We start from the raw sequence: 24826 nt of genomic DNA on the forward strand, positions 1-24826 counted from the left end.
TTTTTATTGCCTCTGTGGCTCATGGGGAGCAAGCAGCAGGGGAGCTGCAGTGCCTCTGTGAAATGAGATAGGCTGACTCTCCCCTTAGCATGCTTAGCATGAGGCTGACTTGACCCATTGTCCTTCTCCCACCCCTCTCCTTCCTGCCCAAAGTGTTGATGGACTTTCCAGCATACTGACAGAAATTGAGAGACCTCTGCCTCTTACAAGGGCCACTGACTGCCACTGGCCTGAGGACCAAAGTCTCCAAGAGACGTGTGGAAAAACAGCTAGAATAATATTTATCTCATCAGTGATGCGAGAAGCATAAGTGGGCTGCATGTCAGGTAGGGGGCTGTCAGAACCAAGGCTGTCCCTAGGACCTAGTTAGATCTGCAGCTTCTGTCCATACAGGGTTTCTGGCTGTGTCACACTGCCATGAGACATTGCTTGCTAAAGGGCACTAGGAATGAAAGATGGTGAATGTCATTGCCTCCAGCAGACATCTCATTCTTCATTCATGGCAGTTCTACCAAGCCAGCTCTGCTGACCTTTCTCAACCCACATTGTGAAAAAAAGAATAAAAAGGAAAACCAGGAACTCTAGTGCTTGCTAATTGGACACCGTGCTTTTATTTTACATGGAAAAAGTCAGCCCTTGTCCCATTTTAATGGACCTGAGCCTCCAGTTTCTGTACGGATCCTGTTGCTTGGTCCAAGGCAGGAAGGTGGCTTTGTGATGGTCACCTGTGGACACACATCAGGACCAGTTACACTTGTCCCTGGCTGCAGACATCCTGCTGTACTCAGCCTGGGGGAGTTATGCCTGTGAAGATGAGTTCTTACATTCCTGTGTGCCTCCCAGCATGGAGCCAGCCTGGGCTCTCAGCTGCTCACCACTCTGTCTCTTGTCCCTTTTTCCCCTATAAAGGTGGACCTCCACTTCTTGACCGTGCTCACAGCCATTGCTACACAGGGTGCCATCTCCAGAGAAACCCAGAATGGGTACTACGTCCGTACTTACAAGCTGGAGGTCAGCACCAACGGGGAGGACTGGATGATGTACCGACATGGTAAAAACCATAAGGTAAAAAGCCTTTTTGTCTCTTTTGAGTGTGCCCTGGTGGGTATTGCAGCAAATGGGAGGGAAGAGAACAGAGTGATTTTACAGATCTGCAGCATTTAATCTGTGAGAAACTCTTTTTCTGATGAGGGTTAAAAGACTGATGATGCCTTGAGCAGAGCAGAAATAGTCCTTTCTCCTCTGCACAACAGTGAGGAAACATGATTCCTTGGAAAACCTGGCTGCTGTTGCATCTTTCGTGGTGGTGAGAATATGTTCTTCGACTGCAAATGAAGGAGAAAATGCTTTAACAGCCTGTGTTTTGCCATGCAACATTCATTGAGCTTTTATGGCCATAGCCCCGTCTGCATGCTGGGTTAACAATCACAAAACCACATGAAACTGTAGTTCAGGAGTTATTGAGGCCTGGAAATGAAAGGGCGCAAATCCTTAGAGGGGATCGCACCATCCCAGAGAACAAAATGAACAATAAATAATGAGGAGCATTCAGGCTGCCAGAGCTAGCAGGCGCGGTTGGCAGGGGTGCATCAAACCCCAGAAGCTGGTGTGTGCTCTCACCATGTTCCTGGGAGGCACATGCAGATGGGAGCAAGGAGGGGAATAAATACGGGTACCTGCGGATGGTGCTGCGTGGTGAGGTGATTCTGAAGCAGGCGGAGTAGGAGCTGACAGTATGGCTGTGTGTGGGGAGAGCTAGCTGGGCGTAGGGCAGCTGTGGTGCTGGCTGGTTCTGTTCTGTCGCTTGCCTTGGTCATAAGGTTGTCCCCTGGTTAAGGGCATCTTGGAAAAGCCCTCCCCTGCTTTCCTTTGGAGCTCACTGGGGCTGCTGCTGCAGCTCAGGTCCTCCCTCCTGCTGTGCCGTGATCTGAGTGAAATGGGGCCTGCTTGCCTCCCCCTGCGTGCATGTCCTGGCAGTTTCTGCTTCCTCAGCATTTCTGTTAAATTAGCTGTCCCCTCCCTTTACTGGCACAGACGCTGTTGGCATGAACTGCAGTATCCCGCCTTGTCCAGGATTCCTTCAGACATTTCCTTCCCTTCCGGGCCGTGTGATTTCCCCTTCCCCACAAGTGGTTCAAATTTGCTCTTCATCCCATAGAGTCCACACTGTGAGAGGCCACTGGCAAGACCTCATACCTGCAGTATTTGGAGCCTTTCAGCTCCTTGTGTTCCAGGGGGGTGGTGTTCATGCTATTTTTGAGGTAGGGAAATGGGGACACAGGGCAGCACAATCCCCTGTGAGCTCCCAGCTCAGACTGCCCATGTCGGGTCATGGAACACCAGCTGCCCTGCGGGCCTCAGGCTGCAGCTGGTGGCAGAGCTCTCACCATGCTGCACAGCCTGCACTCCCCAGGGCCACCTTGTACAGCATCACTTTCTGTAAGTCAGGGGCATATCTCCTTGCTCTGTGCAGGCCACAGACACTGGGGAGTTTGAGGTCTTGCTGAGACCATCTCTGCAGGCTGATTTCCCGTCCTTGCCTCAGCAGGGTGAAGCAGGGCTGGTTTCAGCCTCATCGGGTTGGGCTATGTCAGCCTGGCTGGTGCCAGCCTAGAGCATCCCTGTAGCCACGTGCATTGCCACCATGTCAGCACTTGGCCCTCGTGCCCTATCAGCTCTTTCCTGCCCTACTTTCTCTCTTCATTAAAAAAAAAAAAAAAAAAAAGAAAAAGTTAAACCTTTCCTTTTTTACTCCTTTATTCCAGTCTTGCCACTTTCCCACGTTCTGGCCTCAATACAGTAGGAACCTCCCCAGGCTGGAAGACAAGTAATTGCTTTCAGTGGCTCGCCTACCCCTTGTTTCAGAGCATCTTGCTCTCCCTGTGTCTGCAAGACCGACCCTGGCAGCTGAGCCTCGGCAGGGCTGGGGGCAGCTCCTCACTCTCAGCCTGGCTGGGGGGCTCTGGCCCCATGTTAATCTCAGCTGTTCCTGTGCTAGGGAACCTTTCAGCCTCTGCTCTCAGCTTGCAGGTATCACCCTGCGTCAGTGCAGTGCTCCGCTCACTGCGGGCTGCAATGGTGGAGCGAGCCATGCCAAAGAGATTTGTCAAGTCTGCCGCAGCTTGATTTGGTGCCATGAGGAGCGAGGCGGGGAGGAGCAGACAGACGGGGACTGTGTTCCTCTCTATACATGCATACACACACAGAGAGATAGATATATATATACACACGTATATAGATAAGTATATATATGTATATGCAGATGCACGCACACACATATGGGGTGTATCAAACACTGCTCTGAATTTCTGCTCCCTGTGTGGGCCAAAAGCAATGCTTTGCTGTGCTGTGGGCAGGTCAGCTGACATTTACATCTTTATCAGGGAGCTAAAGCAGCAGAAAGCCAGCAAGCACAAGAGGGGTGGAAGGAGGAGGAGGATTCTCTCTGCAGAGGACAGGGAACTCTGACCTCCTCCCCTTCATTCCCACTTCCCCTCCTGGCATTGTCTGGGAGGAAAGCAAGGCTGGGCTGTGTCCCTGTGGAACATGGTTGTTCACCTCTGAGTCCACAGCTGCTGACAGTCATGGCAAGGGAAACAGGAGAGACAGGATGAAGCGGTGGAAAATGAGATTAATATGCAATCCCAGTAGAAGGGCTGGCAGGAGGTGAGCACCAAGCCTTCCTGGCACTCTGTGTACCTGCCAGGCTTCCCCACCACCCTGCAGAGTTGAGTCCAGCACACGGCAGCTATCCCCCTGTCCAGGGGATGATGCTCTGTCCTGCCAAGATATGGGGCCAAGGATGCGAAGCTGCCTTCTCGTATGTCCCCTGAGAGAGGAGATGGGCAAGAAAGCAGCCACCGCCTGCTGCTGACACTGTTTCCCCTTACTCTCCCCTCCAGAGCATCCCCATAGGACAAGTCTAAACAACCATGACCCCAGAAAAGCTGCACTGGCTTTTTCCTCCTTCATGCATCCTGCAGTGAGCTACCCAGCCTGGAAAGCCCAGTTCTTTTTGTGCCACCACCAGCAGTGCTCCTACTTGTCACCTCCCTATGGCTGTCTGGGCACAGACATGAAGGGGGAACCAGGCACCCCATAAATATGCCCAAGCCTGCAGAGCCAGGGCTGCTGTTTCTGTGTGTAGGCAGTGGTGACAGCACGGGTCCCTGTCAGTGTCACCCAGCGGTCAGCGGCCCCTGAGGTTATCTTCCAGGCACTGGCCTTGCAGCTTGTGCCAAGATCTTATCTGGCCATTTGCGAATGTCTTTTAAAAATGACTCTTTCTTGAACCCAAGAAAGGAAAAGAGCACCTGGCAGGATTTGTCCTTTTGTTTTTGACCATTTTCTTCAGGCAGATCCAGTAGTGAGGATTTTATTGGAAAACAACATGCTCATCCATTCTGATCCACTTATTTTGTTGCTGGGTTTCAGGTTCCAGTCTCCTTGTGGTCTGAGCTTCCCCACATTTGTAATTGCAGAGTTCAGCTTTCCAGAATCGTGTAGTGGGGGGCCAAGATAGGTGCTATCGCTGCCTCCACTTCCCTGTGTGTGAATGGGAAGAAGGCAACTGAAGCATTTGCTTTGAGACTCTTAAGTCAATGGATAAGGAATGGCAGAAAGATCCAGCTGATGTGCGTTTTCAATTTCCTACTTGTTTTGACAGCTTTATGCTTGTTATCAGTGAACCTTCCTGGGTGGTATTTCGGATGATGCGGGAAGGCAGGTTAAATCACTGCTTAGAGCTTCAGCAGTATCTCAGCTGTTCATGGAACCGGGGACGTTAGAGGTGTTCGGTGCTGGCAGAGGATATTGAGGATAAATCTGTGGAGACCCTCATGCCTTCCCTTAGGAGCAGTCCTTTGCCCTTTTAGTTCATAATGAGGTCTCCTGTGTTTATTCACCTGAGGAGGGAGAGAAAATCTTTTAGGCCCGTGGCTTCTTTTTTGTGGAAATCTCAAGAAAAGCTTCCATGATCAGCCAGAAAGCCAGAAGTGCTTCTGCACAGAGACATCATGGTGCAGAGTTTGTCCAGAAGCATCCCCAGGTCCCAGCCTGCTCCTGCTGCTTTCACAGCAGTACAAAGCTGCTAGGCTTTCGGAAAGGCAGCCCCATGCATTCACCTTTGGTGCAGTAACAGGGGAGAATTACATCTCTGGCTTTCCCAGCCGGGTTGCATCTTTGTGTTCCTGGTCCTGCTATCTCCTTTGCAGGCTAGCAGAGTGCCACTTCTCCCATCCCTGGTGGCTCCCGGATCTGAGCACAGCCTCTCAGAGGCACCGTGCTGGCAAGCCCTGCATGCTGCGCCTGGCCCAGACGGCTGCGCTTCATTCACTGTTGCCAAGTATCATTTTTCTTCTAACTCCTTGTTCCTGGATTTAATAAATCCTGGACTATCCACCCTCCACTTAAGCCAGAATCCTCCCACCATCAAACATACCCCATTTTGTGCCTTCCCTATCTGACAAGAAAAATAATCTCCCCTACTTTTCTCCTTCATGCTTCTCCGTCTAAATCCTGAAGGCCTAATCCCGTTAGCATGCTCTTTTCCAGGGCTCTGTCGCCACGGGAGTAACATAATCCTGCCATAAATCTAGTGGGTCCAAGAAGACACATACAAAGAGACAAAGGCAGGGCTGCTGCCATCCTTGGCCGCCTTGTCTGCCTCCCTACCACTTTTTCTTTTGCTCCCCAAGAAATCTCACGGTGGCCAAGCATCCAGCAAAGAGGGCACCTCCTTCATGCTGCCTGCTCTGCTGCCTTTGCCCTGCATAGACCTATTTGTCTCCCATTTGTCCTTCACTCCAGGCCCTACCGCTGGCAGTGCCTCAATCCACTGGCACTAACGCAGCTCAGAAATGCCCCCATTGCTCTGGGGCAGTTGCAAAACATCAGGAACACAACTCCTAAGTGCTGCTGGGAGATGTGTGTGCGTGGTGAGAAACTGCCCAGCCCTCCTCCAGGCTCGGCAGCTTTTTCTGCCTCTTGCTTTCTGCAGCAAATTAATTAAGCAGGTTGCTGCTCATTGATTATCAATTTAATTCTACATGTAGACCTGCTGGCTGGACTAAAACGTAAACATAAAGTATGTGGGGAGGAGACTGTCAGCTTTCTGATGCAGCAGTGAAAATGAGTTCCCTTGACTGCTTCTTGGAAGGTGCTTTTAATTTGTTAATGGTTTTCCCATTCGTCTTCTGGCTCTGACACCATCAGTGAGTGCGTGCGCCTGCGTGTGTGCGCTCTGCTGAGTGTGCGTGCCCATATCCCTAGATTGCAGCCAGTTTTTTTTTTCTGCTGGTGTAAATTACTGTGACTTCTTATCCTTCGATGGCAGTATGTTGATTTACACCATCCGAAGACTTGGCTCCTGCTATGTGCTGAGTGGGAAGGAAAGCAGCTAGGAGGGGAAGAATAGCAACATTCTATTTTGGTAAGGGGGAAGAAATCTTTTCTTTCTTGGCGCTCCGAATTTCACACATTTTCCTGCTAGTTCTTCCCATGCCGTGAGTGCTAATTTGAGGCAGGATGAGGAGCCTGATCAAGTCAACGGGGCTCTCCGCAGTTCTCTCAGCTCTGGGAGCAGCAAACCCACAGGATGAGGGCCTGACCCTGGTCAATGATGCAGGGAGCTGCATGTGCATGGTATGTCCTCAGTGGGAAGAAGGTGTAAGGCCAGGCATGCATGTCCTCCAAGAACTGGGCTCCTGTCTGCTGTGCTGAACTGGATACAAAGCGGTGACTTACTACCAACAGCTTTTCAGAAACAGTGTATGGCTTGGGCTAGAGATGGGAGTTGGGTGGCACCTCTGCTCTGGTGAACTGGGGGTCCATCGTGGCTCCAGTTCAGATTTATGTCACTTAGAGAATGCGATCCAGTTGGAGGAAATCACTGAGCACCAAATCTAAAGCAGAGCTGAGGTTGCTCTCCTGGAAGCAGGTGGTTGGTACTGAGGTCACATAAGAGATGCTTTCAGCAATGCTTGTGGTAGTGATAAAGTTTTCTGGGCTCGGTCCCGCTTCTGCTTCCTGTCAAGCTTGACTTTGCAGAAATCAGCAACAAATTACATCGGTGTAAATTTGGATTCTGGCCCCTAATGCTCGTATGTGTGAATCAAGCTAAAAAAGAACAAAGCTGCAAATATGTTAAACCAAAAAGAGCAGCAAACCTCATCAGCGACTGCTGAGCATGCCGGTCCATATGCAACCTTTGGCTGCGGAGCCCTCTGACTGCTGGCTGCAGGAAGCAGGGGAGGCTGCCAGGAGCTGCTCCCCCCCTGCTGCCATAGCCACCAGGAGCTGTTTCTGGGACGTGAGGACCTTTGAGCTGGCCTGAGGTGCTCCTCCCAGGCTAAAATTGTGGCCGAGGCTCAGATAAACATTTCCTGTCCTCCGGTGTTAGGTTCAGTGGCAAGGTGTTGTGTGTCAGCTGCTGTGCTGACATGGAGCTGGAGGCTGTGCTGTGGAAATGTGTCCTTTTGGCCCGTGCGTGCGTGTGCGTCCCCCCACACGTATACAAGACACGCACACATGCCTGAGGAGCAGTATATAGTAACCACTATTCTGACAGCCCTCCTGCTGGAAAAATGGGTATTTGGTGTCTGCTGAGCAAGGGAAACGATGGGAAGTGGGGTCAAACAGGATAAAATAGGATATTAAAAGCACATAAACCACGCTGTGTCGCTAAACGGTAGCAGCGTGATGTATAGCTCCAGATTAGCATTTCTGCTGAAGTTCACATCAACTCCAAATCCTAATTACTATCCAGACTCACAACCAAAGCTCTCCATGGGCACTCCCTGCCCTGGCAGGAGCACCCCCATCCTGGGCAGGACCCTGCACTGCCATGGGGCTGCGAGCACCACTTCCATCTCTGCAAACTCCTCCTGCCCACCACAGGGCACAACAGCCTTGGAGGAGAGCAGCCTGTGGCCCTGAGCAATAGGACACTTAAAATGCTTCTTAACTCCTACTGGAGGCAGGAGGCCAGTATACAGCCTCACCCTTGTTCTGTCCCAGCTCATGGGAATCTGCACTTGAATTGTTCAGTGGAGCTGAGTGCCAAAGATTTTGCTCCTCTGCTTTGCTCTGAGATAAACTTAGCAAAGGTCCTTGCTTAGAATGTCATATGCAGGGTAGTAAACAACGAAAGAACCCAGCTGACACTGTGTACACAGGTTGCTCCTGGTTGAGGCCAGGGGACGCTGCAGCCGTCCCAAAAGCCTACATGCATGAGGGAAAGGGGAGTGAGGGTAGTGTCAGTCTGAGAATGTTAGTGCAGTCTGCTGGGTTGAAAATGGCCCTCAGATTGGTTATCTGCTCTTTCCCTCCTTTTGTTTCCCTCGTGGCACCACAGCCTCAAACAGAAGCACAGCTACCCAGTTCTTGCCTGGCCTGTTAGAGTAATGGGAGGGAGGGGTGGATCTAGCATCCATCTGGTAGTTATTGATTACGGCCATCTGGTAAGACAGCAGCTTTTTTGTATCATGTTGGATCATAAACTCTCTCCTAAAGCTGTCTCTGTGAAGGGCTGTGTGCACTGGGGAGCAGAAAAGGGGATGCCTGAGATGGCAGCTCAGTGCCCAGAGCAGGGGCCGCATCCTTCCTGCTGCTTATGTGCTGGGTGCTTCCCAGTGGAGCTCAGTGTGAGGTCCAGTCAGGATGGGGGAGTCCATCAGCCCACCAGCAGTCTTGCCAGCAGCTCAGCCCTCTTTGTCTGCCCTAGGGCTTTCCCTGGCCAGGGTCTGGCCCTTCCCAGAAAAGCCTCTCCTCATTTTTCCATGCTGAGGTTGTTTTGAATCTGACCTGGTTATTTCTTTCTGCTACAGGAGGACTAATCATACCTCTGTCACCTCTCCCTTGCAGACGTTTCAGGCCAATGAGGATGCCACGGAGGTGGTTCTCAACAAGATCCACAGCCCAGTGCTTACACGCTTTGTGCGCATCCGTCCCCAGAGCTGGCACAATGGCATTGCCCTGAGGCTGGAGCTGTATGGCTGCCGCATCACCGGTGAGCATCTCCCCATTCTTACCAGTCCTCCTCTCTGTCCCTCCAACACTGTGTGACAGCTGTGTGGGACAGCAGTGCTGGCACTGCAAGCAGAACAGAAACACCTATCCCTACAGTTGTGCTTAGGGAAACCAGGGCCTGGCCCCCAGAGGCAAGTCACTTGGTGCTGTTTCAGTGCCCAGAGCTTAAACTTGCAGGGAAAACTATGAGTGCCCTCTGCCTCCTTCCTGGCTGCTCATGCCCTCTTGTTCCCTGCAGATTCTCCCTGCTCCAACTTGCTGGGGATGCTTTCTGGCCTCATCCCTGACTCACAGATCTCAGCCTCTTCAATCAGAGGCTACGACTGGTCTCCCAGCATGGCCCGCTTGGTGAGCAGCCGTTCAGGCTGGTTTCCACGCATCCCCCAAGCCCAGCCCGGGGAGGAGTGGCTGCAAGTGGACCTGGGTGTCCCAAAGAACATCAAAGGCGTCATTATCCAGGGGGCTCGTGGAGGGGACAGCGTGACCACCACCGAGTCCCGCTCCTTCGTGAAGAAGTTTAAGGTAGCATACAGCATGAATGGGAAGGACTGGGAATTCATCCAGGACCCCAAAACGATGCAGGCCAAGGTAAGCATTGCTTGGAGCAGCTGCAAAAAGTGATATATGCTTCTGGGTATCTTCAGTCTGTCTGATGATGTCTTTGGAAATTAGCTTTTGTTCTCCCTCCAGCGATTTTGGGAGTTTGAGCTGTCACTAGGAACCCCAGGCTGCATCCCATGGCTCTGCCCAGAAGCTGTACTAGAGGATGTAGGTTCCACGTAGCCCCAGGGATAATATCTTCACTTCTCGCTGCAAACCAGGCGTGGGGATATGGGCAATATTTTCTACTCTTTCCAGCTTCTGCTGGTCAGAGCCCACAAGATAATGTGTTAAATTTTGTTTGACACAAACTATTTGCATATTTTAAGGGAAAAGGTGTTACCTTTCAGGCTCCCAAATCTGGAACAGGAGAATGAATCACAAATTCTCTTTGGGAAATCTGCTATATTAAGTCCTTTATACGACACCAGCATAATCCTGAAATCTCCTGTATGTTTCCCATGTTGTTGGAGCTAGCCATAATCTTTCTGCCTAGTACTGTGGGGATGGCAGGGGGCTTGAGGAATGCATGAATTCTCTCCTACCGCCAAGAATTTCATTATTATGCAAACTCATCTGCTCCTGAGTGTTAAGGTAAGTTTTAATTTTTCCTGATCATAAAAATGAGTTTTAGAAGGCCTGATGCTATCTATGGCCTTGTGTTTATTTCCCACAGACTTCAGTTCGTGCAATCAAGCTGAAAAACAGCAGTGCTTTTGACTGTACAGAAAACTGAGTGTTTGCACTATCCTAGAACATGCAGTAGCTTTCTTACTTGCCAAAGGACAAATCTGATTTTATTTATACATGAAGTTAGTGGATGTTCCACACGCTTTCCTGGTGAGGCTTGGATCAGAATCTAGCCCCTGGGTATGAACCAGAGGCCAAGGAAGATCGTGCAAGTTTCTTGGAAACAGCCTTTTTGGTCCTCTTGAAATTGATGAGGAGCAGCCCAGTTGCTGCTCAGCTATATTCAGTGCCTTGTAGTTGGACAGCTAAACTATTTTGAATATGGCTGTGTCCTGCCAGACCCAAATATCAAGGCTGGTGGAGAGTAGGTGGAATGTATGCATCACAGACTCTTCCTCTCTCTCTCTCTGCAGCTCTTTGAAGGCAACATCCATTATGATATCCCTGAAATCCGGAGGTTTGACCCCGTTCCTGCCCAGTACGTCCGAGTGCACCCAGAGAGGTGGTCCCCAGCAGGAATAGGAATGCGTCTGGAAGTGCTGGGATGCGACTGGACAGGTAGGGCACCTGTGCCTCCACCCACTGGTTGTGAACCAACAAGGCAAGAGTAAGGTTATTTCTCTCCCTCCTGTCCAACCACAGGGTAATGCAGGGGCAGGGAGCCACAACTGCAGGACTGACAGAGTGGCCTGAGCCCATCTTTTCTCCTCCATCTTAAAAACAAGTCAGGTCTGGGGCTGACCTTGACATGGGACGTAGTGCAATGTCTGAATGCCAATTCAAACTTTCTCAAGGAGCCACATGTGCGATTTATCCCCACCTCCCTTCTACTCCTTTTGAAACTTTTATCTGGATATTGTGCAGGCTTTTGCACTCCCAGTGTTAGTTAGACAGTATGTGCACTTTTCAACCCAAATAAATAGGACAAAAAAATAGGAAGACAAGCAGAAGCACAGAAGTGAGGTGCTGGGACCACTGCAGCTATCTTGAGCTGCCCCAATAAGGCTTTACTATGAAAACAGCTATCCCTCTCACTAAACCCCATGTGGAAATCCTACTGCAGAGGAGGCTGGGGATTTACGACATTTCTAAGAATGGGGAAGTTTGTTCACTTTTGCCCACCTGTTTTTCACAAGTGAAACATCTTGCAGATGCCGTTATTTTTAATGCAGAAGTGAAAACTGTCTAACAAGCTCACTGGGATCAATAGAGGCTGTGCCTCTGACCCTTCTAAGGCTCAGTCATGATTGATTGCTCCATAGTTTCATCCCCAAAAGCCAAAAATGCACCCAGCAGTTCATTGCGTCTGATGCTTTTCAGTGCCAGGGGTTAGTTGTCCTTTCTTTTTCTTTTTTAAATTATTTTAATAATCCACTTAAATCTAAATCTGGTGTCCAGATGTCAGCGCTAGAGAGGTATGATTTCCATTTTGTAAACACATCTGTACAAAGCATTTTCTTACAAGAATTCCTGTTCTTAGAAACTTGAAAGACACAGAGCTTTTTTTTTCCAGCCTTTTGTGTAGTGTTTACTATCCTTTCCTCCTGTGAAGTTCTGTGAGATGCATTACCAACCTGAACAGCAAGTATAGAACACATATACACATCATTAACAATGATAATTTGTCACCTTTGAAATCAACGGCAAATCTTTCTCTGGACTGCAAATACATTGTAGACAATCTAAACTTCAAATCAATATTAAACCTTAATTTAAACATTATGACATCTTCTTTGGGATGACAGGCACAGAGGCTTCCGTGCAAGCAGTGGGAGCTGAGGCTCTGCACAGAAGCAGTCGGGCAGCCCCCACTCTGCTGCTTCCCACAGCTCCCAGGCATTTCTGGTTGCCAGATCTCCATGGCTCATTGCTGGCTGGTGCAACACACCGCTGTACCCTGATGCTATGCTTTCGTCTGACCGTGTCTATGTCAGCCCCTCCAGGGCGCTCCCTCAGATTAAAAAGCCAAAGAAATGCAACTTTCTCCATTTCTAGTCCTATTTTTAGTCCAAATTTTCTTTTACGGCTGTGTCCGTGTTCAATTTCAGTATCAGCAGCAACAGTCGATGTTTTTTCCAGGCAGGGTGCTTTATGGTCATTTCCCAGCGTGGCTGTCTAATCATTTGCACGTTGTAATGTTTAAAACTCAACTGCCAAGTCATAAATATTTTTAGCTTTATTGATCTGCAGGCATTCTGCTTTGTAATCAGAGCCGGGCTTGTAATCTTGTGGATTCACCATGTTACAAAGAACATTTAGATCACCAGTGAAACCTGGGGAGCAGAGATAGCCCATGGCTTTATCTGCATGCTAAATGCGGTCCCTGATGCAGGAAACACAGCCCTCCTTTGCTGGGAGGATTCAGGCGTGTTACAGAACTGGCTGTGAAGACTCCGGCAATTGCACTTGCTTGGAAACAAGATTAAGAGATGGATTAAAGCAAGCTGATTAAGAATATTTTCAAGTGAGGGCCAAAGCCAATGTGTAACCTGCCCAGCTGTTTTCATTTCTTATCAGCAACGAGCATCTTAATTACTGAGTCAACCAGGTAACTTGGCAGCAACCGGGCCCGTAAACTAGTTGGCTAGTAGCTCAAACACAGTGAAGCAAGCAGTCAGCAATTGGCTTCTTTCAAAGACCTGCCAATTTTTTTCCTCTGAAGAGTGGAGATTGATGAATGTTCACTTGCAGCTGGTTTTCTCTCCTTTGAAGTTCCAAACATCTGGTTTCAATTGCTCGGTGACTTTGCATTTTGATCATCCGTTACCACCAGTTGCACAGACACTTGCTGGGCCAGGGAGAGAGAAAGCAAGCGAGAGACCTCTCTTTTTCACTTTCCATTTCACACATCGCATTGTCCTCCCTGCTATTTTCATTATCTCATGTAACCATCTTGTTGCGGCTCTGCCATGGTAACTGATTTTTCAAGATATATTTCTGCAGCTTGTCTGGGGCAATGCAACACTGCTGATTTACATCCTCTCAGCATCTGTGTCCCGTATGGGACTTGGCTTTCAAGGTCCTTCTACATTGTCACATTTCAGCTATAAATCTTAATATACAAGAACAACAACCTAAAAAATGTACCGGCCCTAAATAACGTGCAGCTTTTGATACGTTGCCTTCACCTGCTGCTTTCTCCCCCTCAGCCCCCCTTCTTTTTTATGACATTTTTCTGTGCCTGGCTGCTTGCAATTTGCTTCTTGGTTGTGTTTGGAGTTTTATGGGGTTGTAACAAATTTGAAGTTACAAATTAAAAGACTTTGAGGTTATTTGGTATTTTGCTTTGAACAAAAGACAACAACTGGAAAAAAAATAAGGGGGGGGGGGGGGGGCGGGACCTGAGTCTCTGTGCAACATGTTTAATAACAGGAAAATAAAAGGGCAGAAAGGAGCCTATGGAAAATATTCAATGTATTTAGCCATTTCCTCCTGCTTCTGGCTTTATTAAATGATATCCTGAAGGGTGCCGACAAAGCAACACAATCACACACAAGTGAGCAAAGCAGCCTCTTTTTGAAAGAGGAAAGAATAAAGGCTGCTGTACTCCAGTTAGCGCACCCGTAAAAGGAGAGCCTGCTGGAATCTAATGTCGTTTACTGTTGATCTTAATATCCTTCTCTTTCTTGCTTAAATTTCCCCTGACACCTGCTTTGAGGTTGTTCCACATGGGCCATGTTGGAGAGAAGGAAATTGGACAGAGACACTTTAAAAGCGTAGTCAGGAGCCTGGAGTGTGAAACCAGATGCTTTCTGCAGTGAGCCAGAGCACACCAGGGGATTCTCCGGGTCCGTTTGTGGTTACGTCATTTGTGGGTTTGAGTGACTTGTTTTATAAATTGGCACAACTGGTGGGAATGTTGTGTGTGTGTTTTTTGTGTGTCATATGCCTTTATGAAAGGAAGAGATGTTCTGCCTGTGATCTCTGTTATCCAGTAAGTACAGCCAAGAGGACTGCCAGCACCCGTGTAGATTAAAAAATGAAGAAAGAAAGTAGCACGTATGTCTGGAGGAGAGCATTGTCCAACAGGGACTCTAAATCAAAGGAACCCCCATATGGAAACAGCCTGTTCACACCAAGTTCAAACCACGCTGACATTTATAGCATGCAGAAGTTTTGTGGTAGTCTTGTCCTGTCTGCTCCTGCCATTATAACACAAGACTTTTAGCTTTGTTTCCTATTACCTGGGCTTTTTGTACCATCTATTGCAAACAGCACCTCTACTCCCCGTTTTGCAGATGTGAAGCCCACTGCAGAGACACTGGTGCCCACCTTGAAGAGTGAAGAGACCACCACCCCATACCCAACTGATGAAGAAGCAACTGAATGTGGTGATAGCTGTGGAGAAGAGGAAGGTATGTATCAGAAAAGTACATCTTTATCTCAGTAAAAGTTGGGTTCAGAGCTAAGAAAATAGTCTTATCTTCCCATTTGTTCCTGTATATGGGTCCGATTCCTGGAAAGCTTACAGTAATGTTATTAGCAATAGGTTGAGATTAAAGAAAAAAAAAAACGACCCTAGCCAAAATCTGATAAGTTATATCAAGGAAGGATGCGAGAGCAAGACAGATAGCAACTAATTCAGTCCCTAGGGTATGAGACTTAAAGAGCCGCTCTCCCAGCTTCCTTGCATGACCTGAAGCAGCTCACTGAGGGCCCTGTTTAGTACCAGATCCTTCTGGTTGTGTGTCATAAATTCAGAAGGTGATTCAGGGAGAGATTCAGACTGCTTGTCATGCCGGGCTCCTTTTGCACTGATCACAAACGTGGGAGTAAATCACAACATGCAGAGAAGGCAGGTGTCCTGAAGACAACCTGTCTTGTGAGGATCATCTTGTTTAATATCAAATGCTTAAAAATTAGGAGGACAGACTGGGCTCCCTGTGCAGGCAGGAGAGGGTGAAATACTAGCTGCGAGCACGAATTTGCCCCCTCCCTTTCTTAGATGGCTGTCAGATATATGGGGGATGGTTTGTTATCTGTGGTGTTTGCCTGCCTCTTCTGATTGTAGAAGCAGCTGAACATTTTAGACTATGTACTTTGCTTGTAAAGAGCTGATGCAACAGGGAGGCTAGTCCTCTCTGCCTCAGCTCCTTACTTCTAAAACAAACATCTTGCCTTTCTGCTCCTTGCAAGGGCAGGGTGAGCATCTGAAGCTAGAAGTGATCAGATTAAGGTAGAAGGCATGGCAGAGCCTTGTAGTGTTGGATGCACAGTACAGCATACGGGAGAGGCACACCTCTGGGCACAACAGTAGGGCCTGGGCCTCAGCAATGAGGCTCAGGCGTTTACACAATGACTGCAGTGAGAAATCTCATGACAAAATGCTGTCCTGTGAGATCGTTCCTAGGACTTCTGTTACTGCATCTTCTAGTCCCAGAGAAAAAAATTAATGGGTTTTTAAATATATAAATTAAAAAAAGAAGATTAATTGTCTTTTTCATCCCTCCCACTGGGATTCTGCTGTAGTTCAGTTCTGGAAATGCAAGTTACAAAAGCAGCTCAAAGGGTCTGATTCTAATTTCTTTGCCTCGATGATGAGCTTGTGCAACCCTGCTACCAGTGAGGCACTTGGGAAGCTGCTGAGAAGAATTTAGGCCAGTAATAGTCTATGCAGCAAAACAGTTCCTGGGTGAAATCCAGTGCAAGAGGGAGTGGAGTATGCTGGGGAGCGTGGAACCAGCCTCCATGTCAGCTTCCCTCAGATTTAGCAACAATTTTTATTCTCATACTTCATAAACAATGAGCGTGTTTCTCTCAACAATCAGATTTATGACAGGCAAACAGAAACAATGCTGCTCTCCAGGGTATGAGGTTAGGTTGGAATAAAGGGATCCATGATCTGCATTGTTTTATTTCAAAGTGGGAGTGTGTAAGAAAGCACCGTGCCCCTCACAGCAAAGTTCCCTGATGCCTATCGCTTGAGTCACTCACCTCCTTCTGGTTATCACTTGCTTTTCTGGCACTGTGATTTAGAACTTCCTCTTTGCTCAGGAAAAACCCAGCCTATAATTGGTCTCTGACGTGAGTGTCCGCTGAGTGCTTGGGATGATCTCAGGCCATCTCTGCAGCCTCCATGCCTTATGGCTGCGTCCCCCACAGAGGGAGCCAGCAGCTGCCTCAATGCTACATGCAGCCCTTGGCATGTGCCCTCCTGCCCACAGACCTGTCTCTGCAGGGAGGCTCTCCAGAGCTTTTAAAGCTCTTGACACAGAAGAATTAGCTCTGCTCCTGTTTCACAGCTAAAAACTTAAAGGGCGCACTCAAAGACCATGTGGCAAGTCCATAGCAGAACTAGAAATAGAGGCTGTCTCTTTTCAATCAGAATCCAATTGCTTGAGCTCATAGTGGCCCCACATTTCCCCTGGTAGCATTTCCATGAGAAGGTAGGAAGTGATGAGTGACAGCTCGCCACGTTGACAGACAGCTCCCGTCTGGTGCAAGTGGCTAGATCTGTCACTCAGGAGCTGGGATTTTGGAGCACTTGAGATTCTCCTTTTGGAGCCAGAGCAGGAACTGAGCAGCATGGGGACACTCAGGAAGTACTCCTCCCTGACATTTAAGAAGGCATTTAATATTTGACCACTCTAGGGGATGAAGAGAAGGTGCTGACTGGAGTCTAGAAGCATTTGGAGCTTGCTTTTATATTTGCTTAGTTTAGTGGATTAGCTGCGGGACGTGGTGTGGGCATTTTGATGATGCAGAACTTAAGACTGATCCTTGGAGCCGTTGAAATGTGAGATGGGTTAAAAGCATCAGTCTGAGTGAGATTTCATGCTTTCTTCACTATTTATGTCTTGCTAACCATTTCGGTGGATTTTATTTATTTATTTATTTTTTAATCCAAGTTTGTTTTCTTTCTGTTTTGCTTTCTAAGATTTCCATCTTCCTGCAAACTTCAACTGCAACTTTGATCTCTCAGAAGACCTGTGTGGCTGGTCACACGACTTGGCAACGGGCTACACGTGGTCTTTTCAGCCTGCAAGCACCTGGATGGGCAACTCTGAACCAAGTCCCGAGTCTGTGCCTGGTAAGATGATTAATGTCACAGTGAAGTAGGGGAGAGGGAGCTGATGGGCCTTTCTCCTTGTGAACAGGATGACTGATTATGCACAGCTATCAGGAGTTGTGAAGGCTATGCAGAGCTGAATGTTTTCTTTTGTGGAAGCTTTCAGATGCTTTGTTTTATGGGTTCATGGCTTATTTATAGGACTGTGACTGCTGGCACTGAGTTGTACTAACTATCCTCTTGAGATAGTCTTGAAGCAGACACTGGGCTTTGAATCCCCAGTGACTGTGTAGGTTGGTCTGCGCTTTGTTCCACATCCTGATCCAAATGTCCTCTACAAGACCCAGTGCTTTTTTTCTCCAGAATGCGCTTCCTCTTTTGTTAGAGGTGTGTTTTCTTCCTTCCATATGTTGCTCGGTTTGCCTAGTTTTCAGCTATTCTGCACTCTGGGCATGCACAGGCTGAATTTCAGCCTCCTCTCAGTGAAGGATGATGTAAGCCCTAAGAATGCAGAAAAACGCCAGCTACTTGCTGTTTGACTTTTGCTCTTTTTCTCTGCTTTGAAAGCAGAAGATTTGCATGTGTGTGGCTGAGCCTAATTTATGGAGGACCTCACTGAGATGGGATGGCATGGTTTGGAAAGGGGTCTGCTTTTGTCAGTGTGGTTGATGTATCACATTCTGTAGCTTCACGTCTTTGATGATGCTCTGGGACTAGCGCCGTTTCCGTACCGTTCTTGACTTTGTGGCATGAGTTGCATGAAGGACATTTGCTGGTTTCCATTTAACAGTAGCCTGTGGCACTGTGACATCTCTTCACGTTCATTCATTGCTTATGAAACCCAAGGCTCCATCAGGGAGATCTGGCTGATGTTCCTGGCTTTGGCTCTGCCCCGTGATTCCAGTGTCAGCACACTGCATGCCCAGGTAGCTGTGTGTGCCTCAGGCTCCTCTCAGCTCTCCCATGCACCCTGGTGAGGTTGAGTCTGGAGATGCAAACATTCAGGCGAACCTGTTAGCCACCTGGTAGAGGCGCTGGCCAGATTGGCAGCGCTGCCAGCCAGTTGGAAAGCCGTGCAGTCAACACCTGGTAGGCAGTGCTAAAGAGGAAAATATGTATTCCAGAAACATATGGGAAGAGGAGAATCTGCTACATCTCCACACACAAATCACCCCCACACAAACGCACACATCGCTTTTCTCTTTGGATCCTGAGGTGCCCAGCATTTTTCTAAAAGTCACAGTAACACCGTAAGCGCAGCCTATATGGACATCTGACAGATTCTTCGGTGTGACACAGGGTCACAGTGCCTGCCATGGAGAAAACATTTTCATATTTCAAGTGTTTATCTCTTCAGCATTTGAGTGCTTTAGAAGATTAATATCTGGAGATCAGTGGAGCCTCAGGCAACTGGAGAGAACACTTACAGCCAGCCCCAGACTTAATAACCCTCCCCATCTCATTCGTTGTAATAATGTTTAATTAATATAAGCCTCCTGCAAGTAGGATAAAAATTACTTATTTTTATAACTCAGACTCAATTTTTCATTTCATTTCCTCTCCCTCGAGTCTCCCTACAATTAGTTGGTCACAGTTTCTTAGAAGATTGTGAGTGTATGCTGGTGCTGCATCAGACATTCAGCACGCGGTTCTGGATTTTACCCTTCTTCTACCCTTTCTTCTCTTCCTAAATGAGTTATGAATTGCAGGACCCTAAACCCTTCAGCCAGGAGACCTTTCTCCTGCTGAGTTCTGTGCTCTGGTTTGGTACCAACACAGAGAGCAATCGTTCACAGCACTGTGTCCTGCAGCAGGATGTGCCAGTGGGCACATGCAGGCACTCAGACCCTGTCAGGAAGTCACGATCTGTATGAGCAGAGAGAGGGGAAGAGGCATCAACTCCAGAAGCCTGAAGTAATGTTCCCAGGTCTTTGGAGGAGCACAGCAGCCAGGCTGTGAGCATGGCAATTTCTGAGCCCCTGTCATCTCAGCTGCCAGAGGTTTGCAGCTGTTCATGGTGACTCAGAGCCGTGCTCTGAAGCAGCATGAGCATCCCTTGCTCTGGTCACATCTTGAGCAGCTGTGGTCATGACACTGGCCACGCAGCTTCCGGACTGGGTTGGCAAGGGGTACAGCCAAATGCTTGCCTTGCCCACACAGCTCAGGGCTGCAGAAGGGCTTTGGTCCTGCTCTACAAAACTAAGAGGACAAGACACAAAGGAAAACAACTATTGGCTTTTTTCCTCCCTGCACAGCTTTTTAAAAAAACCCAAGAAACATGAAAAAGAGACAGCACTTGCCCCTCGGCAGGGACAGAATCGAAGCATTGTTTGGTTCGCACTCCCCCATTCTTCCCCTGGCTTTCCCTCACGCTCCCTCCAGCACTTTGTTTCTACTTAGAAAATTCATCCACAGGCTCCAGGGAGAAAGGAATGAAAAGCCCTTGTTCAGGGTGGTCTTTTCTTGTGAGTTCCCCACCCTGGGGTGAGCAGTTGGGTGAAGCAGAGCAGCTGTGCTTGGTTTAGGGGAGGGCAGAAGCTAATGGGAACTCAAAGCCACTGGAGCACCACTTACTCTCATTTAAAGGTGCGGGCCATAGCCAGAGCCTGCGGCCTCTCCACAGTGGCAAGGAAATGTGCTGCGCCTTTAAGAGCCATGTGGGATATGTTTCTATTTCTTTTGAAAATGGCAAAACAAAAATTAAAAACGAAAAAGTAATAATGAAAGGAGGAGCCCCTGCTCAGCCTGCATGGGAGGGGAGGGGGAAGGAAATGACCATGCTGAAATATCCTCTGTGAGGCTCTTGATTAGAAAAATCTGCTGAGAGACAGGCCTGAATTCCTCAGATATCGCCTGATTTCATTTTATGCACTGCATGCAATTCCTCCTTGTCTTTGGCGCGGAGAACTTCTTGAGACTGAGAAGACACCCACTGCTCTCGTTCCACTATTTTTATTTCCAAGATACTCTTTCAGGCAGCTCTGCATTTCTTTTTTTAGTGCTGTGTTCCTTGGGCCCTTCGCACCATGGATTAGCTCCACATCCTCTTCTGCAGGCTCCTATTACACGGCTGGAGATGCTGGTGTTGAGCATGCACCCAAAGTGCCCCACTCAGCAGAAACTTAGCATGGGTCCAGCTGCTGCTGTGCTCTTTGTGAGCCTGAGAAATGCTGTTGCTCCTCTTTACATTGCCCCCATGAGAGGTTGCCAGGATTTTTCCCTCTGTGGATTTTTAGATGCTTCCCATCTGTAAAATATTTCCCCTTTGCTGCACCTAGCAAGCTTCAGGCAGCAACAAGTTCAGGTTTCAATGATGTTTCATCCTTTCTTCTGCTGCACGCAATGGCAGTGTGCCATTGGTAATCAAGATAGAGGTCTTTAGGATCTGAAAATGAATCTGGGTTGGTGAGTTGGGCAGCTCTTCAAATTTCACCAGAAGGGTGAACAGGACCTGGGTCACATCCTTAGCTGGCAAGTGCAAGTTGCATTGCTCTTCATGGTGCCATATGAATAAGCCATTATGAGAAACTGGATTAGGTGTGCTTTGCTCACTGTCTCCCTCCTGTTCTTGCAGTGTTTTAGCAAATACCTTGTGGTCCCAGCAAGGCATCTGTAAGGTGAAATAATACAAAGATGGTAACAAAGATGGTGACAGATATTCTAAAGGTTATTTATAAAGGAAAACTCACCAATATGGATGCCTTCACTGGGAAATACTAAGGCAATCTCCACCAGGGAGCAATCTCCAAGAGATGTTGCCTTAGTGGTGGTCAGCCCTTAAATGAGGTCTAGAGGAGGTGGAGTCAAGCTCCACCCCTTCTGGGAGCACAGCTAAATTACTCTCACCTGTGCTCCCACAGCTGACCCAACACTTGCCTCAGCTGATTAATCAGAGGTTCAGGCTGTGAGTACCAATTTCCCATACAGCACCACAGGTTTGCATCTTTCATGCACTCTGCTTTCTGTTTGGTCAGAGCCTGTGGCTGAGCTGTAAGCCCTGCACTGTTCAAACAGATGTGCATGCAGAAGTGGTTGGAGCTTTGGAGCTCTCTTGGCCAGCTGGGTCCTGTGCCAGACTGCAGAACCAACCGGGAGCTGCTGCTGCTGGTGTGGCCCTGCTGGTCCTGAGGTGAAGAACGCTGCTCCTTGGGCTGCAGGCACTGCGGGGAAAGGTTTATTTGTTTCAAACTGTTTCCAGCAGAGGAATGTTTTTAGTGCTCTGAAGTTTCATAAGAGCTTATTTTATAAGGAAAACAAATGCTGAGTTGTTTTTAAGCTGGTGGTGACCCTTAACCGTTTCTTTGTTTTTCCCATGGGATCCTTGAGAGGAAAAATTTTATATTTTTCCTGCAATTCATGAGAATTTCTGCCTGGAGGCCTTGGTGCTGCTCTGTCCAACCTAACAGAAAGGTTTCTGTGGTGTTAGCAGAGCTGGGTCTGCACTCACATAGGGCTCACACCTTGGGGATGTATCCTGCCTCTTTGAAGCAGGAGGGGGCTTTGTGGTATGGGATGCAGACTGCATTGCACAGAGCCAAGCACGGTTCTCCTTCCCATGTTTGCACAGTGAGGACAGCACACCCTGACATCATTTGCCCCTTGTAAGGGTGGCTAAAATAAAGATGTTAATGAAGATGATGGTAAATATACAAAGGTTATATGTAAAGGAAAACTCACCAGTGTTGATGCCTTGACTGGAGAGGCTGGGGCAGTCTTCACTGAGAAGCAATCTCCAAGAGATGCTACCTCAGTGGGGGTCAGCCCTTAAATGAGGTCTTAGAGGAGGTGGAGTCAAGCTCCACCCCTTCTGGGAGCACAGCTAGATTACTCTCACCTGTGCTCCCACAGCTGACTGAACACTTGCCTCAGCTGATTAAGCAGAGGTTCAGGCTGTGATTACCAATTTCCCATACATCCCTTCAGGATAGCACAGAGGCTGGGCTGCACTGACCTGTGGCTAAGCCTTGGGCTGGGGCTGGGCCATAGCTGGCTTTGGTGCTCTTGTCCCTGCACTGCCAGCAAAACTCTTGCTTGCCAGGAGCAGGAGACAGGGAAGAAGAAACCATTCATCTTAGGCTCACCCCTTTTATTCTTAGTTTGCCTTGTTGAGTTCCTAATCACTTTTTGGACCCAAAAGCCAATGACACATGCTGACTATAAAACCAGGCTGGAAAGCCAGAAGCCGTCTCTCAAATCTCAGCACATACATCGCTCCACGCCTTAGCTGCCTGTGAGTCACAGAACCTCATTTATGTAAGCGTGTGTGAGCAGGCAAGCAGAGATGCATGCGAGCAGTGTGCGCAAGGGATGTACTGCTCAGTGGGTTGATGCCTGTCATTGTGCATGCACACAGCTGGGTGCGGGAAAGCCTGTGTGCAACTTTCATGTGGTAGCACATGCTGCCTTCTGGGCTAGAGCTGGGTGCTGTGCGGGTAGCAGCCTGCTTAGCTAAATGTCAGGTGCTAATTGGCACCTGGCTTGTCAGGGGCACTGTGCCCTCCCTGCGCGCCCAGGGGGAGGCTGAGGGTCTGTGGCCATGCTTTGCTGAGAAGGACAAGAGGCTTAATTAAGAGAAGGGATGTAATGGCCCATCCATTAGCTGGGCTCCACAGGCAGGTTGAGGGCTTGGCACCGGGCAGGTGCAGCGTTTTATGCCTTTTCATGGACTGATTTAGATACTGAAATGGCAAGGACTTGGCAGGCTAATTAGCACATAATCAAAATTGAGGGGAATTTCCAGCAGACGCAGTGATCTAGTTAATATAAATATTAGTTTTACAGAGGATTGATTTCCCTTTGTAAATGAAAGTCTGTCATTGAGGAGAGGCCTGTCACTGCAATTACAGTGACAGCTTTTTGAGGTGAATTTGCGTGATTTGCCAAAGAAATAAAAAATATGAAACTACCCAATCTCAATCGGTGTATTCATCTGCTGTCATCCCCTGCACTGGAGCACCCTGCTGCTATGGAGGGGCCAAGCTCTCCCCTTCTCTGGGGAAAGGCAGGAGCTGACACAGCCTCAGGTCAGGGCTCCAGCACTATGGCAGGACCAGGACCAGGCCTTACTGGGACATCCCAGAGTGGCATTTGTGGCTGTGCAGGCACTGGAGCCCAGAGCAGAGGTGGGCTGTGGTGCTGTCACTAAAAGACACCCTGAAACAAGCTCTGTAATGAGGAAGAGTGCAGTGACCTTTGGAGGTGTGTAAGTGAAGACAGTGCAGCATGCAGCCTCTGTAGGAGCAGTGGCTGTAAGTCTGTAATGCCCAGCAAGGGGGAAATGCTATAGGAACCTGGGGTGTGGGTAATTGCTTGTGTACATCCTGCCCAACATGTTTTGCTGGAAAACCTCCAGGTGTGCTGCTGACGCCAGCAAGGGAACGTGTGTTTCAGCAGAGGGGGGCTGAAGCATGCAGGACCTTGCACTCGGGCTGGCTGACCTTGGCAAGGGAGCGGCTGTACGGTTCCTGGCTGCAGCCTGACCTGAGGTACAAGGCTGCATCCCCCCACTGCCCCCGATGTCCTCTCAGATGGCCTGCTGGCAGGAGGGGATGGGCATGCCAAGAGGAAACTGTGTGGGCCAGATGGTTCGTTTGCAGAGCCCGGCTGGTGATTTATCCAAGCTCACTACCGTACACACAACAATGCTTCCACCGTTGTCTGGCTGGGGATGATTGCATGTTCATGCTCCTCTGGCTTCTCCACATCCAGATGAACCCATAAATCTTCCATGAGATTTATGCAGTAGCATCAGTTGCAGAAACAGCAGTAGGTTAAAATGCCTGAGCAGGTCTGTCCTGCCTTCCTTTGCGCCGGGGTTTTGTGCTGCCAGTACTACTTTGGTGGGGAAGTGACTGCTGTGTGAGCTGGAACAGGGGCTGCAAAGTTCTGGGAAAGAGATGAAAACGTATTTTTGATCCTGGAGGAATTGATTGGCTCATCACTGCAGGCTCCCTTCAAGCATCTTAGTAGGGGAAATCAGCCTTTCAGGTGCTTTCTGTGCCAAAGCCTTCCATTTACTGAATCAGTGACTTCTGGAACCACCAGGCTCCCACACGCAGCTCCAGTAATCACCTCGGCAGTGTGCTTGCTCAGTCAACCTCACAGGGCCCTCAGAAGGTGCAGCTAGCTATTAGAGTGATCCAGCCACTTCATCTTCAGATGACAAATAAATGTCTGTTTATGTGCAGCTGACAGCCCCAAAGGTTGTCAGGACCCCAAGCGAGGTGCCCAAACCCATGGCACAGGTGAGCAGTTGGGTTACCCTAAGCCTGAGCCTCCCCACAGCGCTTGGGATTGCTGCAGAGCTCTAAGGATCCTGGCAAGTGCTGGACAGGGAGCACAGGAAATATGAGCTTTGGGTGCACCCAGGGATGGCACATGTCCCAGCCCTCAATCAGGCTGATCCTGGCACCAAAATGGATGCCCCTGAACCCTGAGGATCCAAATTGGATCATTCTTGAGCCGGGGTGGTGTTTTTAGTAAGGACTGCCTTTGAGACTC

General features: G+C 48.8%; 1 protein-coding gene across 3 annotated transcripts in view; it reads left to right on the forward strand.

The window, feature by feature from the left end:
- NRP2 (neuropilin 2) overlaps positions 1-24826 on the forward strand; it is an 81166-nt gene that overhangs the window by 33870 nt on the left and 22470 nt on the right. For all 3 annotated transcript variants that reach the window (XM_072341580.1, XM_072341581.1, XM_072341582.1), the window contains exons 7-12: positions 910-1065; positions 8863-9007; positions 9266-9615; positions 10731-10875; positions 14556-14672; positions 17195-17347. In XM_072341580.1, the coding sequence (XP_072197681.1) occupies positions 910-1065; positions 8863-9007; positions 9266-9615; positions 10731-10875; positions 14556-14672; positions 17195-17347 (1066 nt within the window). The remainder of the gene's footprint in view (positions 1-909; positions 1066-8862; positions 9008-9265; positions 9616-10730; positions 10876-14555; positions 14673-17194; positions 17348-24826) is intronic.

The sequence above is a fragment of the Excalfactoria chinensis genome, chromosome 7 (assembly GCF_039878825.1).
Source record: "Excalfactoria chinensis isolate bCotChi1 chromosome 7, bCotChi1.hap2, whole genome shotgun sequence".
NCBI lineage: Eukaryota > Metazoa > Chordata > Aves > Galliformes > Phasianidae > Excalfactoria > Excalfactoria chinensis.